The sequence below is a fragment of the Crotalus tigris genome, unplaced genomic scaffold (assembly GCF_016545835.1).
Source record: "Crotalus tigris isolate CLP2741 ecotype Arizona unplaced genomic scaffold, ASM1654583v1 scf7180000018824.943158, whole genome shotgun sequence".
Classification (NCBI taxonomy): domain Eukaryota; kingdom Metazoa; phylum Chordata; class Lepidosauria; order Squamata; family Viperidae; genus Crotalus; species Crotalus tigris.
Window position 1 is genome coordinate 670451 of NW_024097214.1, and position 15286 is coordinate 685736.

The following is a 15286-nucleotide window of genomic DNA, read 5'->3' on the forward strand; positions in this document are numbered from 1 at the left end:
AGATAGGAACAGCAACCCCATAGATTAGGTAAAGGAAACACATGTGAGTCCCCTCCTTCTTTTCTGCTGTCATGTTAGATGTCACTGATTTAGAAGGCTTTGCTTATTCATCAGATAAATTTTTGATTTTTTAAAAAAATGACAGGTGATACATTTATCAAGTATGACATTAAAAATTGCTCAAGGTAATCTATTTATTAGTTTGTCTAATATTACTTGTGCCTTCATGTCATGTTTGACTCCTGGTGACTGCCTGGACAAGTTCTCTTGAAAAGGCTTTTCTCTAGCGCAGGGGTCTTCAAACTTGGTTCTTTTATGACTTGTAAACTTCAACTCCCAGAATTCTTCAGCCAGCGTGCCTGGCTGAGGAATTCTGGGAGTTGAAGTCCACAAATCATAAAGAACCATGTTTGAAGACCCCTGCTCTAGCGGCTTGCTTCCTAGGGCTGAGAGAGAGTAACTAGCCCAAGGTCACCGAGTTGTTTGTGTCTAAGGTGGGACCAGAATTCATGGTCTCCAGTTTATAGTCTAGTACCTTAACCACTACACCAAACTGGTTCTCTTATGTCTAATAAGCAGCGTATTAATAACATCAAATATTAGGAAAAACAGGACATGTTTTATAAAGCTGCTCTTTTTTAAGAATGCATATGTCTAAGAAGCACTCAGCTATAATTCTTTTATTTCAGCTACCAGATCTGTGAATTTATGTATGAACGGGAACATCGCTATGATAGAATAATAGATTGCTACTTGCATGATCCCTTGAGAAAGGTAAACATGACATGGTACAAGTTATAGAAGAAAATTCAGATGAAATCTATTTCATTTTTCAGCAGTTTTTCTATATGTTTGAGGGTGGAGGACTTTGCTTTTTAAAAATAGATTTTTTTATAGAAATATGCTAAAATGGTACCTAAATGATACATTTGCAATGCCTTGTTGATACATTTTTCAGTGCCATGTTTCAGCAGGATCAATCATTTAATTTGAGAGAATGTTTCCATAATGTATTTTTCTTTTTTGTAACTTTTTCCATATATTTCTTAAAGGAAGAAGTTTTCTCCTATATCCACAATATCCTTTCCATTCCTGGATATAGTACAGAAGAAAAGCAGTCTGTGTGGCAGAAAACTATGAAACATATTGAGGTATGTTTTAAATAAGGTGATTATATATTTAAAATTCAGCTCTACTATTACATAAAATATGTAATAGTAGAGCTGATATATCCTAATAAATTAATATAAGTGGAAAAAACAGAATAAGAACCCAAGTGTCTTTAAATTAATTTTGTGTCTAAATGGAGTTGATCTGATTAAGAATAATTACTTTTGAGATAGAAAACTTCATGCATTAACTGACATAAAGTTAGACACTTTGGTTCTTTAAGACATTCATTTTACAAAATAGTTTAAAAGCATTTGTAATCAAATATTCACAGATGAACAAGACTATTCTTAATGGAATTTTAAGATTCACTCTAAAAAGTCATGGTTCATCTTTCTCTGTTGTTTCTTATTCTCTGAAAGTCTCCTCAATATTCACAATTAGTGTTATTATGAAGGCAAAGCTCTGGCTGTTCCAGCACCCTTGCAATCACATGATTACTATCTGGGTGCTTGGCAACCAGCTCAATGACAGTTGCAGCCTCTCAAGGTCACTTGATGAGAATCTATGACCTTCACTGCCAGCTTCAAATAAACAAAGTCAATGGGAAAACCAGCAGGGAAGATTGCATGTCTGCCCCACTAGCTTCTCTGTACTTGCACCATGCCTCTCCTGCCACACCTTAGACACCCTCCCTGAGCCTTGCTGCACCAGCCACTCAACATGCCTTGCTGTGTTTGTGTCATACCTCCCTCCCCAACTGAGTATCCTCACACATCTTTACTTACCCAGAAATAGCCACCCCAAACCATGCTAAGTGCTCCATCTCCTCTACCATTCACATACCCTTGCATACTCTCTCCCACCTAGCAATTGCTACCCAATTTTATCTTGCCACTCATGCACCCTCAGATATTCTCCCCAAGCCTCGCTGCACTTGTGTTGTACCTCCTTTGCCATTCTTGCACCTTCACACAGCTTCTTCCGCCCAGCAGCAGCCACCCAACACCTGCCATACTTATGACATGCCACCACTCAGACACCCTCTAGCCACCCACATACCTTTGTTCTCTTTCCCATCCAACATCACTGCTGGCCTGCTTGCAAGCCTTTGAGACCAGCAATCTTATACTGGCTTCCCCACTGAATTTGTTTGTTGGAAGATGACAGGAATTTGTGAGGAGATGCTTACTTGATGACTCCCATTCTTTTGCTTAGCAACAGCAACATGGACTGCAGGAATTGGTATTGATAAATGAATGCAGTTATGTGATGTTGTGCTTTATGTCGCAATGCTTAGTGACACAAATTCCAGTCCCAGTTGCTTTCATAGCTCAAGGACCATCTCCAGCTATAGTCCTCAAGGATTATAAGATGCATAGTTTTTCATTTCCCTAGTGGTATGTTTTCTAAAGAAGAAAGCCTTTCATACATTGAAGAGATCATGCTAGATAAGGAAAGATGATGACTTCAAAATGTTCAAACTGAAAGTCTCACCAATCTGGGACACCATTGCAGCCTTGCTGTATATATGACTCCAGGTTTGGTGTATGGATGTTCCTGAAGGATAATGCTGCACAATGACCCAAAAAATAAAACCCCAAATTAGTATGTATAAACATAAACATAATAAGGAGAGATACAGTTGTTCTTAAAATTTTTAGTATGACTTGTTCTGATTTGGGGGTTATAAGAGGAGAAAAAACTAATAAAAAGTCTCAGCTGACTACAGCTAGAGCAAAGCATTAGCAGTAAATAGGATGTATGAATGTGGGAGGGAAGAAAAATACCAAATCCCTTTTAGCCTCTAGGGCTCTTCTGAAAATATAAGAACAGCCACAAGCTTTCTTGGTTTGCCTAATTACTATGCATGTAGTCATTCTTATTTTAGGTAGTAAATATGGAAGCATGAATTACTATTTAAGTTGTTAACCACATAAATTGGATGGAAACTATATATGCAGATTGCAGATACATATTTAAAAACTGGTTCTGCAAATTAGTAATGTATTAAAATGTCCACCCTTGACAATAGTTTTCCAATATAAATATACTTCATATATATTTAAATCACAATATTTCCAATAGAATTTTTAAGGAAATATGTATAAAATAGCAATACTAACCAATTATGCATCCAGTGGTTTAATCTTAATTGGACTATAGTCTTTCATTGAAATTTAATATAAAAATGTATATGAAAGCTAATTAATTGTGGTAAAATCCATGGGTTCTGAAAACACTTTCCTACTGAATGCTTCTTTAGTATAAAGCTAGAAGAAACTGCTTGAATATACATAGAAGCCAATGAGACTCTTATGGAAAATTCAGAAAAGAGGATTTGATATCCTCAGGCAATGTTTATTCTTCAGTGAAGAAAAAAAACTGTAATCACAGAAATGCTTATCTCTGTCCTTTATCACCCCATCTTATTGATATAAAAAGAAACATTTGGAATAGAATTCACAATAAATTCTGAAATATCACAAACTGAATTAAAGTTTTATGTATTTAATCCTGCCATTCATGGATCTGTAAAGACTTTTTTTTTCTTTTGCTTAGGAGTTGACATCAGTGAGTCCCTTTAAAACAGCAGATCTTATTTCTATTCATTTCAGTGATGAGATTGAACAAATAATTCAGAATCTACAGGTAAAGATTTATTAAGCAACTAAATTGATATGTTGTGTTTTATCACAAAAAATAATTTTTCACTTTCCTAAACTTAGAAAAATCTATTTTTCAAAAGTCTAGATGTGTTTTCCCAAGTTATTGGTAGTATTTGCCCCATAATGAAAGTTTTCCTGAATTAAGGCATACAAGACCTTAAATTCCATATATTGCTGCGCTTTCTACCTTTTTTTAAAAAATATATTTTATTGGGTTTTTTTTTATTTTAACAAAGAGTACTTTAGACAGACCATGGTTTTTGGGTAAACAAACAATTCAAGGTGAAAAACATACATAAACAGCTTAACTTAATACATTCACTATCATCTCTCTATTTCTCACAAATAACATAATAGATTTAATATATTCCATTTCTAGCTTAAGTTTCTGTTACTACTCCACCTGTTTTAAAGCTTTATCAATTTAAAATTACCATAGTCAAATATTGTTTTACATCAACAAATTATCACTTCAAGTATCTCTACCATGTATATTAAAGTTTTTAATCTCTCTCAACCCTCTTCTTATCTCATTCATTTCTTCTTCCAGTGATAACTAACTTAATTTAAAAAAAACAATGTTAAACCTTAGTTCCTTTCAATTCATTACTCAAACTTCAAGATATCCAATTAGTTGTCATACCTTATCAGATCATATTATTATAGGCAAAAATCACCTAATCAATTTAAGCACTTCAAAATTATATTCTCATGACAGAACATTTTTTTTCAACTCCAGAACACACACACACACACAAACATATATATATATATATATATATATATATATATATATATATATATATATATGTATGTATGTATGTATGTATGTATGTATATGTATATGTATATGATTATATATTTTTTTATCCTTAATACAATCCATAGAGCCAAGGTTCTTTTATCCAAACCATTCCATACAACATCAACAAAAAAAAATCTAACTAATTTAAACACATATGTACATAGTTATAACTGATTTAATTAAGAGAAAAGAAAAAAGAAAAAATAATAATAATGTTAAACCTTAATTCCTTTCAATTCATTACACAAACTTCAAATTCCATCCAATTAATTATCATACCTTATCAGATCATATTATTATACACAAAAATCACCTAATCAGTTTAAGTACTTACTAATTTAAACATGCATATATATAATTGCATTTTTCTTAGTTCTGGTTCTAGATCATTATCCTTAAAACAATCCATAGAATCAACATTGCCTTTTACTCCATTAAACATTTTTAAATTTCGTTTTCAGTCTAATTCTGGGTTTCTTTCTTTCGGTTCCGGCTCGCGGCGTCACTAGTCGCACGGGGAGACTTCTCTCCTCGTCGGCTAGGTTTCCCTCCGTCAGTGGACCCTTATACGGGTCCAAAGTCGCCCTGGAGGGTGCAACTTCCGTCGAGGAAGCTGCTGTCCAGCTGAGGAGGAGCGGTGGCTCCTCCAGCTGTCCGGGCGAATCTCCAAGGGCCGACAGGGAAGAAGATTGGCCAGTAAAATGGCCAATCGCCCTGCCGCTTCAGACCGTAAGTCATACAACATCTAAGCTTTGAGTGCCCCCGTGGTGAATTCGGGTGAGAATTTTTTCTTATTTTTCTCTCTTTTCCGCCTTTTTTCGTTTGTGTACCTGTAAGAGCTATTGAAATTATTTCCCTGGCTTGCAAAGGCGGCTTCTGCTTTCTTTGGGAAGAAAGGCATTTTACAAATACTGAAAGACTATATTTTACTTTTATTTGGACACTAAAAAGGAAAAAAAGAAGGAAAAGGTTTTCTCTCTTCTTTCTTTTTAAGAACTTTACCATTTCTATTTCTATATATATATATATATATATATATATATATATATATATATATATATATATATATATATATATTAATATATATATATATATTATACTCTAAAAGACAGAAAAAAAAGAATTGATCTTTGGAAAAGACTTTCTTAACTCACTGAGGACATCTAGTGGCGAAAATTTAATATTGCAACTTTGTTTATTCTTCTATTGAATTCCAAAACACTAAAGATAAGCTGTACACCTGTGAAGCTGTGGGGGTGGATGTTTTTACATTAAACAAAGCCTCTACAAAAAAGAAAAAGAGATTTCCTTTTAAGCATTAATATTAAAATGAGACACCTCAGATACAACTGAACTGTGCACTTATATTGGAAAAGATTTATGAGGCCACTGCAGAAATTTGTGCTACATTTAAAAAATGTACTTTGGAATTAAGATCCAGAGATTCTACTACATTTGCCCAAACTGATGTCCAGGTTACAACTGATCATGGTATAAATCAAAATGTACCAGAAGAGGAATTTACAGAGATAGCAGTGGAATTTATTTCATCTGACAATCCTTTCTTCAGCAACATAGAGAACCAGAAGAAGCAAAGACTAAGACCTCAAAATACAAAGCAACTACATTGCAAGGAGAACAGAAAAAGACGTTTACTGCAGAGGAAGAGATTTATATTTTCTCAAAGATTACTACAAGCAACAAGAATCGATCTATTGGTTGAAAGGGAAAAAAGACGTTTGCTGCAGAGGAAGGGACGTACATTTTCCCAAAGATCACTACAAGCATCAAGAATGGATTTACTGGTTGAAAGGGAAGTGGTTTTATGGAAGCCCCGGTGGCATAGAAAGAGACCCAGAATTAAGCTGTGCTTTCTACTTTGATTATGATACTTTTGCATGGGAAACTCCAAGTGAAATATTGCTACCAGCTTTTTAAAATGAAAGCTTAATTGTACATCCTAGACTCTGATCCTAATCACATTTGATACCTATGGGTTAGAAATATTATGAACTAATTTCACTGTTCTTCTTTTTTAAACGAACATAACTACATCTGGGTAGAACAATACAAGATCCCACAGAACACAATGAGCTTTGCTTACAAAAAGCCAGGTATTCAAAAGTAACCTTTGCTTACTGCCACATATTTGTATGAATGGGTAATTCTGTTGAACTTGAACAGATCATTTTTCAAACCATTTTGCAGCTATGATTCAAAGGTAGAAATCAACTGATTTAAAGTACGTTTCCCTCTCCATTGTCACATGTACATATGCACACATACAAATGCAATAACTGATGTATCTTTGTTATCTTAGCATCAAAGACTGGTACATTAGAAAGAAGCAGGATTTTTAGGGGAAAAGTGTAATTTTTCTTACAAAATAATATTTCTGTCCCTTATCACAATACAGTTTGCTGCTGTTTTCTTTCTCACTTCTGTTGTAGTGAAAAAATTGTTACTTGGTGTGTAGTGTCTTTGGATGTGCTTTTTACTGGAATATATTTTCAAAATTTGGACCCAAATCTATAATTCTATACCTATTCTATACAGTGGCTAATGCCTCTGAAAGAGGAAAGTGTGTTGAATATGTTCGTTACCTTGAGTTATTTGTAAAAATAATAAAGGGATATAAACAAACAGTAACTATAATATAGATTTGCATTATATGCTTCTATTCTGCATTCACATACTTCAAAAACTGTTTCTTTACAAGTGGCAATGTACTAAAGAGAAGTATCTTCAGCAACTACTTCACCTGTTACTTTGAGTTATTTTATACATAGATAATAGAGAGAGAGAGAGATCTTGACAGAATACTTACTTTGACTTTTCCCCTCTGGCTAAGTTTGCCTAGTAAGACCTTTGTTAAAGAGACCTTCTCTTGATCTGGGCCACTCTCAGTTATTAGAATAGAATAGAGCTGGAAGGGACCTTGGAGGTCATCTAGTCCAGCCCCTGCTCAAGCAGGAGAACCTATACCATTTCAGACAAGTGACTGTTTAGCCTCTTCTTGAAAATCTCCAGTAATGGAGCGCCCACAATTTCTGGAGTTTCTCCTTAATTTAGGTTGCGTCTCTCTTTGATCAGTTTCCAAACATTGTTTCTTGTCCTGCCCTCTGGTGCTTTGGTGAATAACATGGCCCCCTCTTCTTTGAGGCAGCCCCTCAAATACTGGAATACTGCTATCGTCTCTCCCCTATTTCTTGTTTGTTTCCCCTATTTCTTCTATTCCATTTCTGGGAAAGAAGATTGAAAAGGTACTTGCCTCAGAGATCCAGATGTACTTGAATGCTGTTGATCATCTTGTTACATTTGAATTGGATTTTTGAATGCTATGTCAGTTTTGGATCATTATGGCAATATTTTGATCATGTTGATTGCTATGCTGGAAGCTAAATGTGGGAACATGGTTCTGTTCTTTCTCCAGCTTTCTCTATAGCTTTCAGCAGCATCAACCATGATATTTTAATTTGCAGAAGTACTTTAAGATGTTCTTACTGTCAGTTCATGAAATGGCCATATCTTGTATTGTTCCCAGGTTATAAAACACATTCCCATAAGAGTTGCTTTCAGCATTTAGAAAATCTCTGAAAATGTAACTTTTCTGCCAAACTTTTAATGGCTAATTTATTTTAGTATTTATTTTATTTTATTTTTGAATTGCATTCTGTTTTTAAAATTTTGTTAGCTCACCTAAGTTCCTGTGAGGCTAGAAAAATGAGGCTTAAAATAAGATAGGAAAGAAACAGAGTTAGAAGGGGCCTTGAAAGTCTTCTAATCCAACCCCCTGCTCAAGTAGGAAACCCTATACCATTTCAGGCAAATGGTTGTTCAAACTCTTAAAAACATCCAGTGTGGGAGCATCCACAACTTCTGGAGACAAGCCGTTTCACTAATTAATTGTTCTAACTGTTAGGAAATCTCTCCATAGTTCTAGGTTGCTTTTTTCCTTGATTAGTTTCCATCCATTGATTCTTGTGCTGCCTTTAGGTGCTGTGGAGAATAGGTTGACCCCCTCTTCTTTGTGGCAACTCCTTAGATGTTGAAACAGTATTATGTGATCCATAATCCTTTTTATTAAATAGACACAACCAATTCCTGCAACCGTTCTTCATATGTTTTAGACTCCAGTCCCCTAATCATCTTTGTTGTTCTTCTATGCACTCTTTCTAGAGCCTCAACATCTATTTTATATCATGGCAACCAAAACTGTGGTTCAGTCTTATCAAGACATTATAAACTGGTACTAACACTTCAGTGATCTTGATTCTATACCTCTGTTGATGAAATCTGAGGTTGCGGTTACTTTTTTTGGCAACTGAGCACACTGCTGGCTCATATTTAAGTGAATGTCCACTAGGACTCCAAGATTCCTCTCACAGATACTAGGTCTTTTGAGGCAACAAACTGATACAAATATAACAGATTAAATAGACCTGCTCTCCATATCCCAATCAGTCTCACATTTCTGTCCTCTCCCTCCTTTTCTTTTCATTCGAAAGTCCTTTTATTGGTTAACCGACAAGATTTTTTTCCCCTGCTTCTGTATTAACCATAATTTCAGCTCCTTCCATTGCATAGAACACTTACAGAGCAGTTCATAAAATGAGCCCAGATGTAAAACATATTGCTAAAATCTATAGCATCCTGAAATGCCTTTAGAAGAACTGTGTTTGAAGCTAACTTCAAGTGATATTTATGTCTTGTGTATTGATCTTTTTACTTCCCTTGCAACTTGTTAAATGTTCCTTCCTGATTTTTGTCAGCTTTATATTTCATTTCATTTCATTTTGTGTTGTGTTTTTTTAAATTACAACAGGACAAGCCTGGAGAATGCTCAAAAATTTAACAGCATAAAATATGCATTAAAAATGACATTAAAGATACATTTCTCATTTTAAAGAAAAGTTGTTAACAACTTAGAACACATATTGTTATATGCCAAATCACATCCAATCTTATGGTTTCTTTTTATATGAAATTTCACAGTGCAAAAATCTATTGTCTATATTTTAAAGGAGTAGATTTTTTTTGAAACAATAAGAACTCACCCATGCTACCATTATAAGATACACACCCATGTATCTATATACAAAAGCTATCGGATACATAGTTATTAAGAGTAATACTCTTATCTATATTTCTTTTTATAACTATCTTTCTGATTTCCTCTTAGATTTGTTGTGTAAGCAGAAACATTTAGCCATGACTATGTAGCTAATTAATTCCTAGATTGTATTTCTATATATGCTTCTATTCTACAAAATCTGCATCACTTAACAAAGGTCAGGTTTTTAAATCTTGATTTACTGTGCCAGTTTCAACGAATCCAGATTCATCTATTTCTGTTAAAATTAAGTAGATTACCTATCAAAATCTTTCTATAGCTCTTTTAAAGAAGTTGCAATTATTTATTTGCAAACATATCAGAGGAGTTAAAATCCCTTGTTTTTTTTTCTCACTCATCCTTTTTTATGCTTCTGTAATGCTACTGTTTTTCAACAATCAAAATTCATTACTGGTCAAACTCTAAACCAGGATGAATTCTACCAGTAATGTACAATACCACTTTCTAAAGAAATGCATGCAAATCTCCTACACTTTGGATTGTATGGCTTAGAAAACCAAAATGAAGCAGTAGAACAACTTACTAATTTCTACAATTCCAACAATTTCTTCATAACTAATAAAGCTATGTAGTGTTATAAAACAGTGCCTGTATATATGGACATCGCCAGCTAGGATACATAAAAATTAAATTAAGCATATGATTGCTAAATGGAGATGAAAAAACTCTGTTATAGCATCACACATAGCCAGGTGCTGACTGCAGAACAGATCATAAATTACTTGTGTAAATTCAGAGATAAGCTAAAGAAGAAGAAAGGCAGTCCACAATATGATCTTGAGCATGTATTCTACTATTTTAAAGAGTACATACAGTAGTCCTAAACTACTTTGATTGAGAACAAGAAAAACTGTGGAATGAACTTAAAGAAGTTGTAAAGATAAGTGTGAAAAGAGACTGACAATGATTTAAAAAAAAACAGAAAAAAGAGCAAAGTCGTTGCCGGAACAAACCATAGATATGGTTAAGAAGAGATACCAGAGCTAAGAAAGAAAAATATCTCAGGGAAGAACTTAACAAAGAATTTCAGAGAGCTGTTAGAAGATATAAAAAACAATATGACAACAATATATGTTGAAGATGGAAACAGACACGGAAAAACAAAGTCTTTAAAAAGATTTGTGAACTCAGAAGGAGGTTTCAGTCTTGAATTGGTATGTTAAAGGACACTAGTAGTAACACAGTAATCAAAGCAAGGAATATCAAAGAAAAATAGAAAGGCATTGAAATATAGTATAGTACAGGAAAGCTGCAGACCAAAGACATATGAACTGTACAGATGGAGAACTAACTGAGCTGATCACATATGTCTCTTTGAAGTTCAAGCCTGCATTCTTTTACAATACAAGAAGCCTGACTGAACAGAGAAGTGACAAATTGGTTTTTCCTAAGAGGACTGAGGGAGATTGGAGAATGGATTTATTATACTTAACTGGAAACCACTTATGACTGGACTTTTTTGGGAAGATAGACTGATTGTGGAGATTGAATTACTATTTTTACTTAGACAATAATTGATAAGAAATGGCATTAAGAAATGAACGTGGATATTCAATCCAGGACTTATTACTCTTAACTCTTGAGATGATTTGGGATAGAAAAAAATGCCATGGTAAAATTTTCTGAATTGACAACAAAAACAGTTTGTTAACAGAGGGCTTTGAAACTTTAACCTCGTCTTTTTTATTATTATTGTTCTTCCTGTTAATTATTTTGCCATTAATATAGTATATAGATGACAGGCCTGTATATAATCCATTGATGGTAATTACTCTACTTAACATCATTGAAATCAACCTCATTTGAAAATAGATTTATCAGTTTAAAAATTTGGGGGTTCCATTTTGCAAGCGATGGGAACCAATATTGTAGTAATGTATTAATCAGAATTCGGCTAGGGGGGATAATATGTGTATATGTATTGTTGTTTTTCTTTTCAGTGCACTTTTTTAAATGGCGTTTGTTTTGTGGGGGGCTGGTTTCAGTTTTTTGGGAGTTTTGTATTTTAACTTTCTTTTGAATAAAATAAAAATAGAGTTTTTAAAAAATGGAGAGAGAAAGCCAATGAATACTAAAAAGAAGTCTCTTTGTTCTTCATTGATTATAAAAAGCATGTCAAAGTATGGAATGTGATTAGAAAAATGGGAATCCCAGATTTCTTTGTTCCCATAAGAAATCTATATACAAGTCAGGAAGCCTCAATAGAGACAGAACATAATGAAATAGATTGGCTTCAGGTTGGAAAATAAATGAAAAAAGACTGTATATTCTTTGCCTTATTTATTCAACCTATACAGTAAATATATAATAAGGGATTGGAAGAAAATGAGCGTGGTTTTGAAATTGGAGGAAGAAACTTCAATTATTTTGTGCTATGCTGATGACTCTATTCTGACAGTCAAAAATGTAACTTAAATATGAATACCAACCAATGACAACAGTACAGCAACCAGCCTTAGAACTGACAATGAAGATATAGAAATTGAGGATCGTTTCAGCCTTTTAGGCCAGTCATTAACAATAAAAGAACAAACAAACAAGAAACATGCCACAGACTAAACCCAAACATCTGTGAAACCAAAAATAGCAATCATTGCAAGAGAGAACATGTAAACAACACAGTCAAATAACAGAATTCAAGGATAAGTTAAAATAATACAGATTGCTCAGTCAACTGGGCACTACATGGGGTTTTAATAAACATAATTTCTGAGGAGAGTTGTCACAAAGGATAACAACAAATCAAATTTTGCAGAATTGTCAGTATCTAAGCTCATGCTGCTGTCTTAAAAAATTCATTCTCAGCAACAAGGTTTTTTGTATTTGGAATTTTGTAGGAAGATATTTAAAAGAAGTCTGCCCTTGATTTATTAAAAATAATGTTTTTTTTAATGGACTGATAGATTAAAGCTTATTGGTGTTCCTCCAGTGAGAACATTGGCAGTAGCAAACAAGTTGCATTAAATGGTCTGCTTTCTTCTGATACATAATGCATCTTTAGGGAAGATTAAACACATTGTGGAGGACACACAGAGTGTGAGGTTGAACATCAGTTGAGAAGATATTCTTGTATATATTCCAGAATTCCCAACAGTATTCAGTTGTTCTGTGACAGACAGTGGCTATAATAGGAAGCTTGAGTTACGCTGTCATATATTTGAATACCTGCTGTTTGTACCAATTTAAAATAGCTTGAGGATGTTGAATAATGAAATGTGCTTGTAGAAGCAGCTGCTTTTGAATCTAGACATGTTATTATATTTAGCCAATGAATACTAAATGGATTTAATGCTTTGGAATATTCTGTTCTACAACTCCTGAATGTCATTCATATTCATAATACATTTAGTACAGGCAGTCCTCAACTTATAACCACAATTGAGCCCCAAATTTCTGTTGCTAAGTGAAACATTTATTAAATGACTTTTGCCTGTTTTACGACCTTTCTTGCTACAGTTGTTAAGTGAATCACTGCAGTTGTTAGTACCCTGGTTGTTAAGTGAATCTGGCTTCCCCATTGAATTTGCACAAAGGTCACAAAGGATGATCACATGACCCCAGGACACTGCAACCGTCATAAATATAAGTCAGTTGCCAAGCATCTGAATTTTAATCACATGACTATGGGGATACTTTAAACGTTGTGTGAGAAACGGTCAAAAGTCACCTTTTTCAGTGCCCGTGTAACATTGAACGGTCACTAAATGAACTGTTGAGGACTACCTGTATACCAAATTTATAGGGAAATCATAAGCCAGACTGAATCACCAAATCTATTAAAATATTAAGAATAGTTGAATCTTAAACATTGTGTTCACTTTGCTTTCCCACCTTTGCTTGTCAGGATGAGCATTTGCTTTTCCAATTTTTGAAGAGTCTCCTTGATCCAAGGTATGTATACATTTTAACTCCTGGAATCTCATTTATTTGGCTGTAACCTATATAGTTGCTTTTTAAAAATAAATCCTAATCTGAAGAAACAAATTTGTGGCTTGGAATGGTATTTTATCAAGTAGATTGGACTTTTGTGGTATCTGATGAGGATTGTCATTAATTAATGTTCCATCTACAATGAATCTTGTAGTTTCTATTGTTCTTGGACCCCTTTCATGGTGAAATCAATTGACTTCCCTTCTGAATCTCAATAGTAACAAATTCTTCCATACTGCTACAATGGAGTATAGAAGCAATTTTATTTATTTTTGATAAGGCAAGTATAAATATCACATCATACATACCACTGGGAAAGAAAAATTAGTCATATATCACTTTCTTCATATATATTCTACTATAAATGGCTGTTGTATAAGATATCACTATTGCAGATGCACTATAAAAAATTGATAAGTAAGCATTTCATAAAGCCATTTGTAATCATTTCTGTGTCAGGGGTGGTCTTGGCTCTCAGTTTTGTATAATCTTTGTTATAGGGATCCTAAATACTGTGAGAAATATCTGTAAGAGATTGTATTTGAAAGAAAGAAGGGCATAAATGGTACAACTGCTCATTTGGTCATGGGCAAAAATGTTCTTGGCTTTCTTTATCAAAGCAATCCTATAGATCCACATTTCTCCCTTGCCCATTTCAATTTATGTCTACTTTAAAACAGATTTTCAGTTAAATTAAATCTTGCAAACTAATCTCCTTGTAATTCCATTCCTTTCAATATAGTTACATCACAAGAGATTTTTTTTGGCAGAATATGCTGTCATTAAGTTCTCTGCTACAAAGACAACAGGCTGTTAGAATGAAATCTGTTTTAGTAAAATAATGTATACCCTGAAGTGAAGGCAAATTTTTGCTTGGGAATATCTTCTGTTCTAATCATTATTAAGTTTTTCTCAAACAATAGCAAAGAGTATGTCTTTCTCAAGGAATTTTAGGTATTGTAATTACAACATATCTGGAAGATGTCAAATTAATGAAGTCTATAGTAACTTAAAAATCAATCTATATTACTTCCTCACTTTGTTAAAATACAGCTAATTATGTTTGCCTGAATGAAGTTACAATTAAGTCACAATTTGCTTCAATTTCTTATTATTTGCCTGTCTTTTTTCTTTTTCGTACATCATTTAACAATACAAATTCTTTGGTTTCTCACAGTTTTAGAGAAATCAGTAAAGCCAGTCATACGATTTTCTCAACCCTACAGGCTTTCAGAAACCAAGCACTCCAAATTCAATTCTGTATAGCAAGTCCTCTCCTTTCTTCTTCTGCACCTGTGCTTTTGCACATTTTAAAAGAGTGGCCAAGCCCTTATTTAGCTATCTATTTGTTGCTTTTGGGATGGATGTTATTGCTACCCATAGTGCTAATTTCAGCTCAGTTTCTGAGAGAGGCAACTGAGCAAGGATATATTGGAGGTCAGGTTGTTAGAAAAATGCTACAGATCCATGCTGTCAACTAGTATGCCCTGCCAGTCATCAGATATCTGCTGGTATAGTGAGCTGGTCAAAGGAGGACAGGGAGGCTACCAATGTGAAGACTTGGAAGTTCCTCACAATGTATGGAGGTTTCCATTCTGAGTCCAACATTCATACCCAGAGGCTATACGCCATCCAGAA

The 15286-nt window shown here is 34.0% G+C and overlaps 1 protein-coding gene across 6 annotated transcripts in view; it reads left to right on the forward strand.

Annotated features, from left to right (window-relative positions):
* Window positions 1-15286, forward strand: part of VPS8 (VPS8 subunit of CORVET complex) — a 95884-nt gene that overhangs the window by 44630 nt on the left and 35968 nt on the right. For all 6 annotated transcript variants that reach the window (XR_005558286.1, XM_039356336.1, XM_039356340.1 and 3 more), the window contains 4 exons: window positions 690-774; window positions 1053-1151; window positions 3673-3762; window positions 13563-13609. Coding sequence is in view for 5 of the 6 variants with exons in the window: in XM_039356336.1 (XP_039212270.1) it covers window positions 690-774; window positions 1053-1151; window positions 3673-3762; window positions 13563-13609 (321 nt within the window). In the remaining variant the exon portion in view is untranslated. The remainder of the gene's footprint in view (window positions 1-689; window positions 775-1052; window positions 1152-3672; window positions 3763-13562; window positions 13610-15286) is intronic.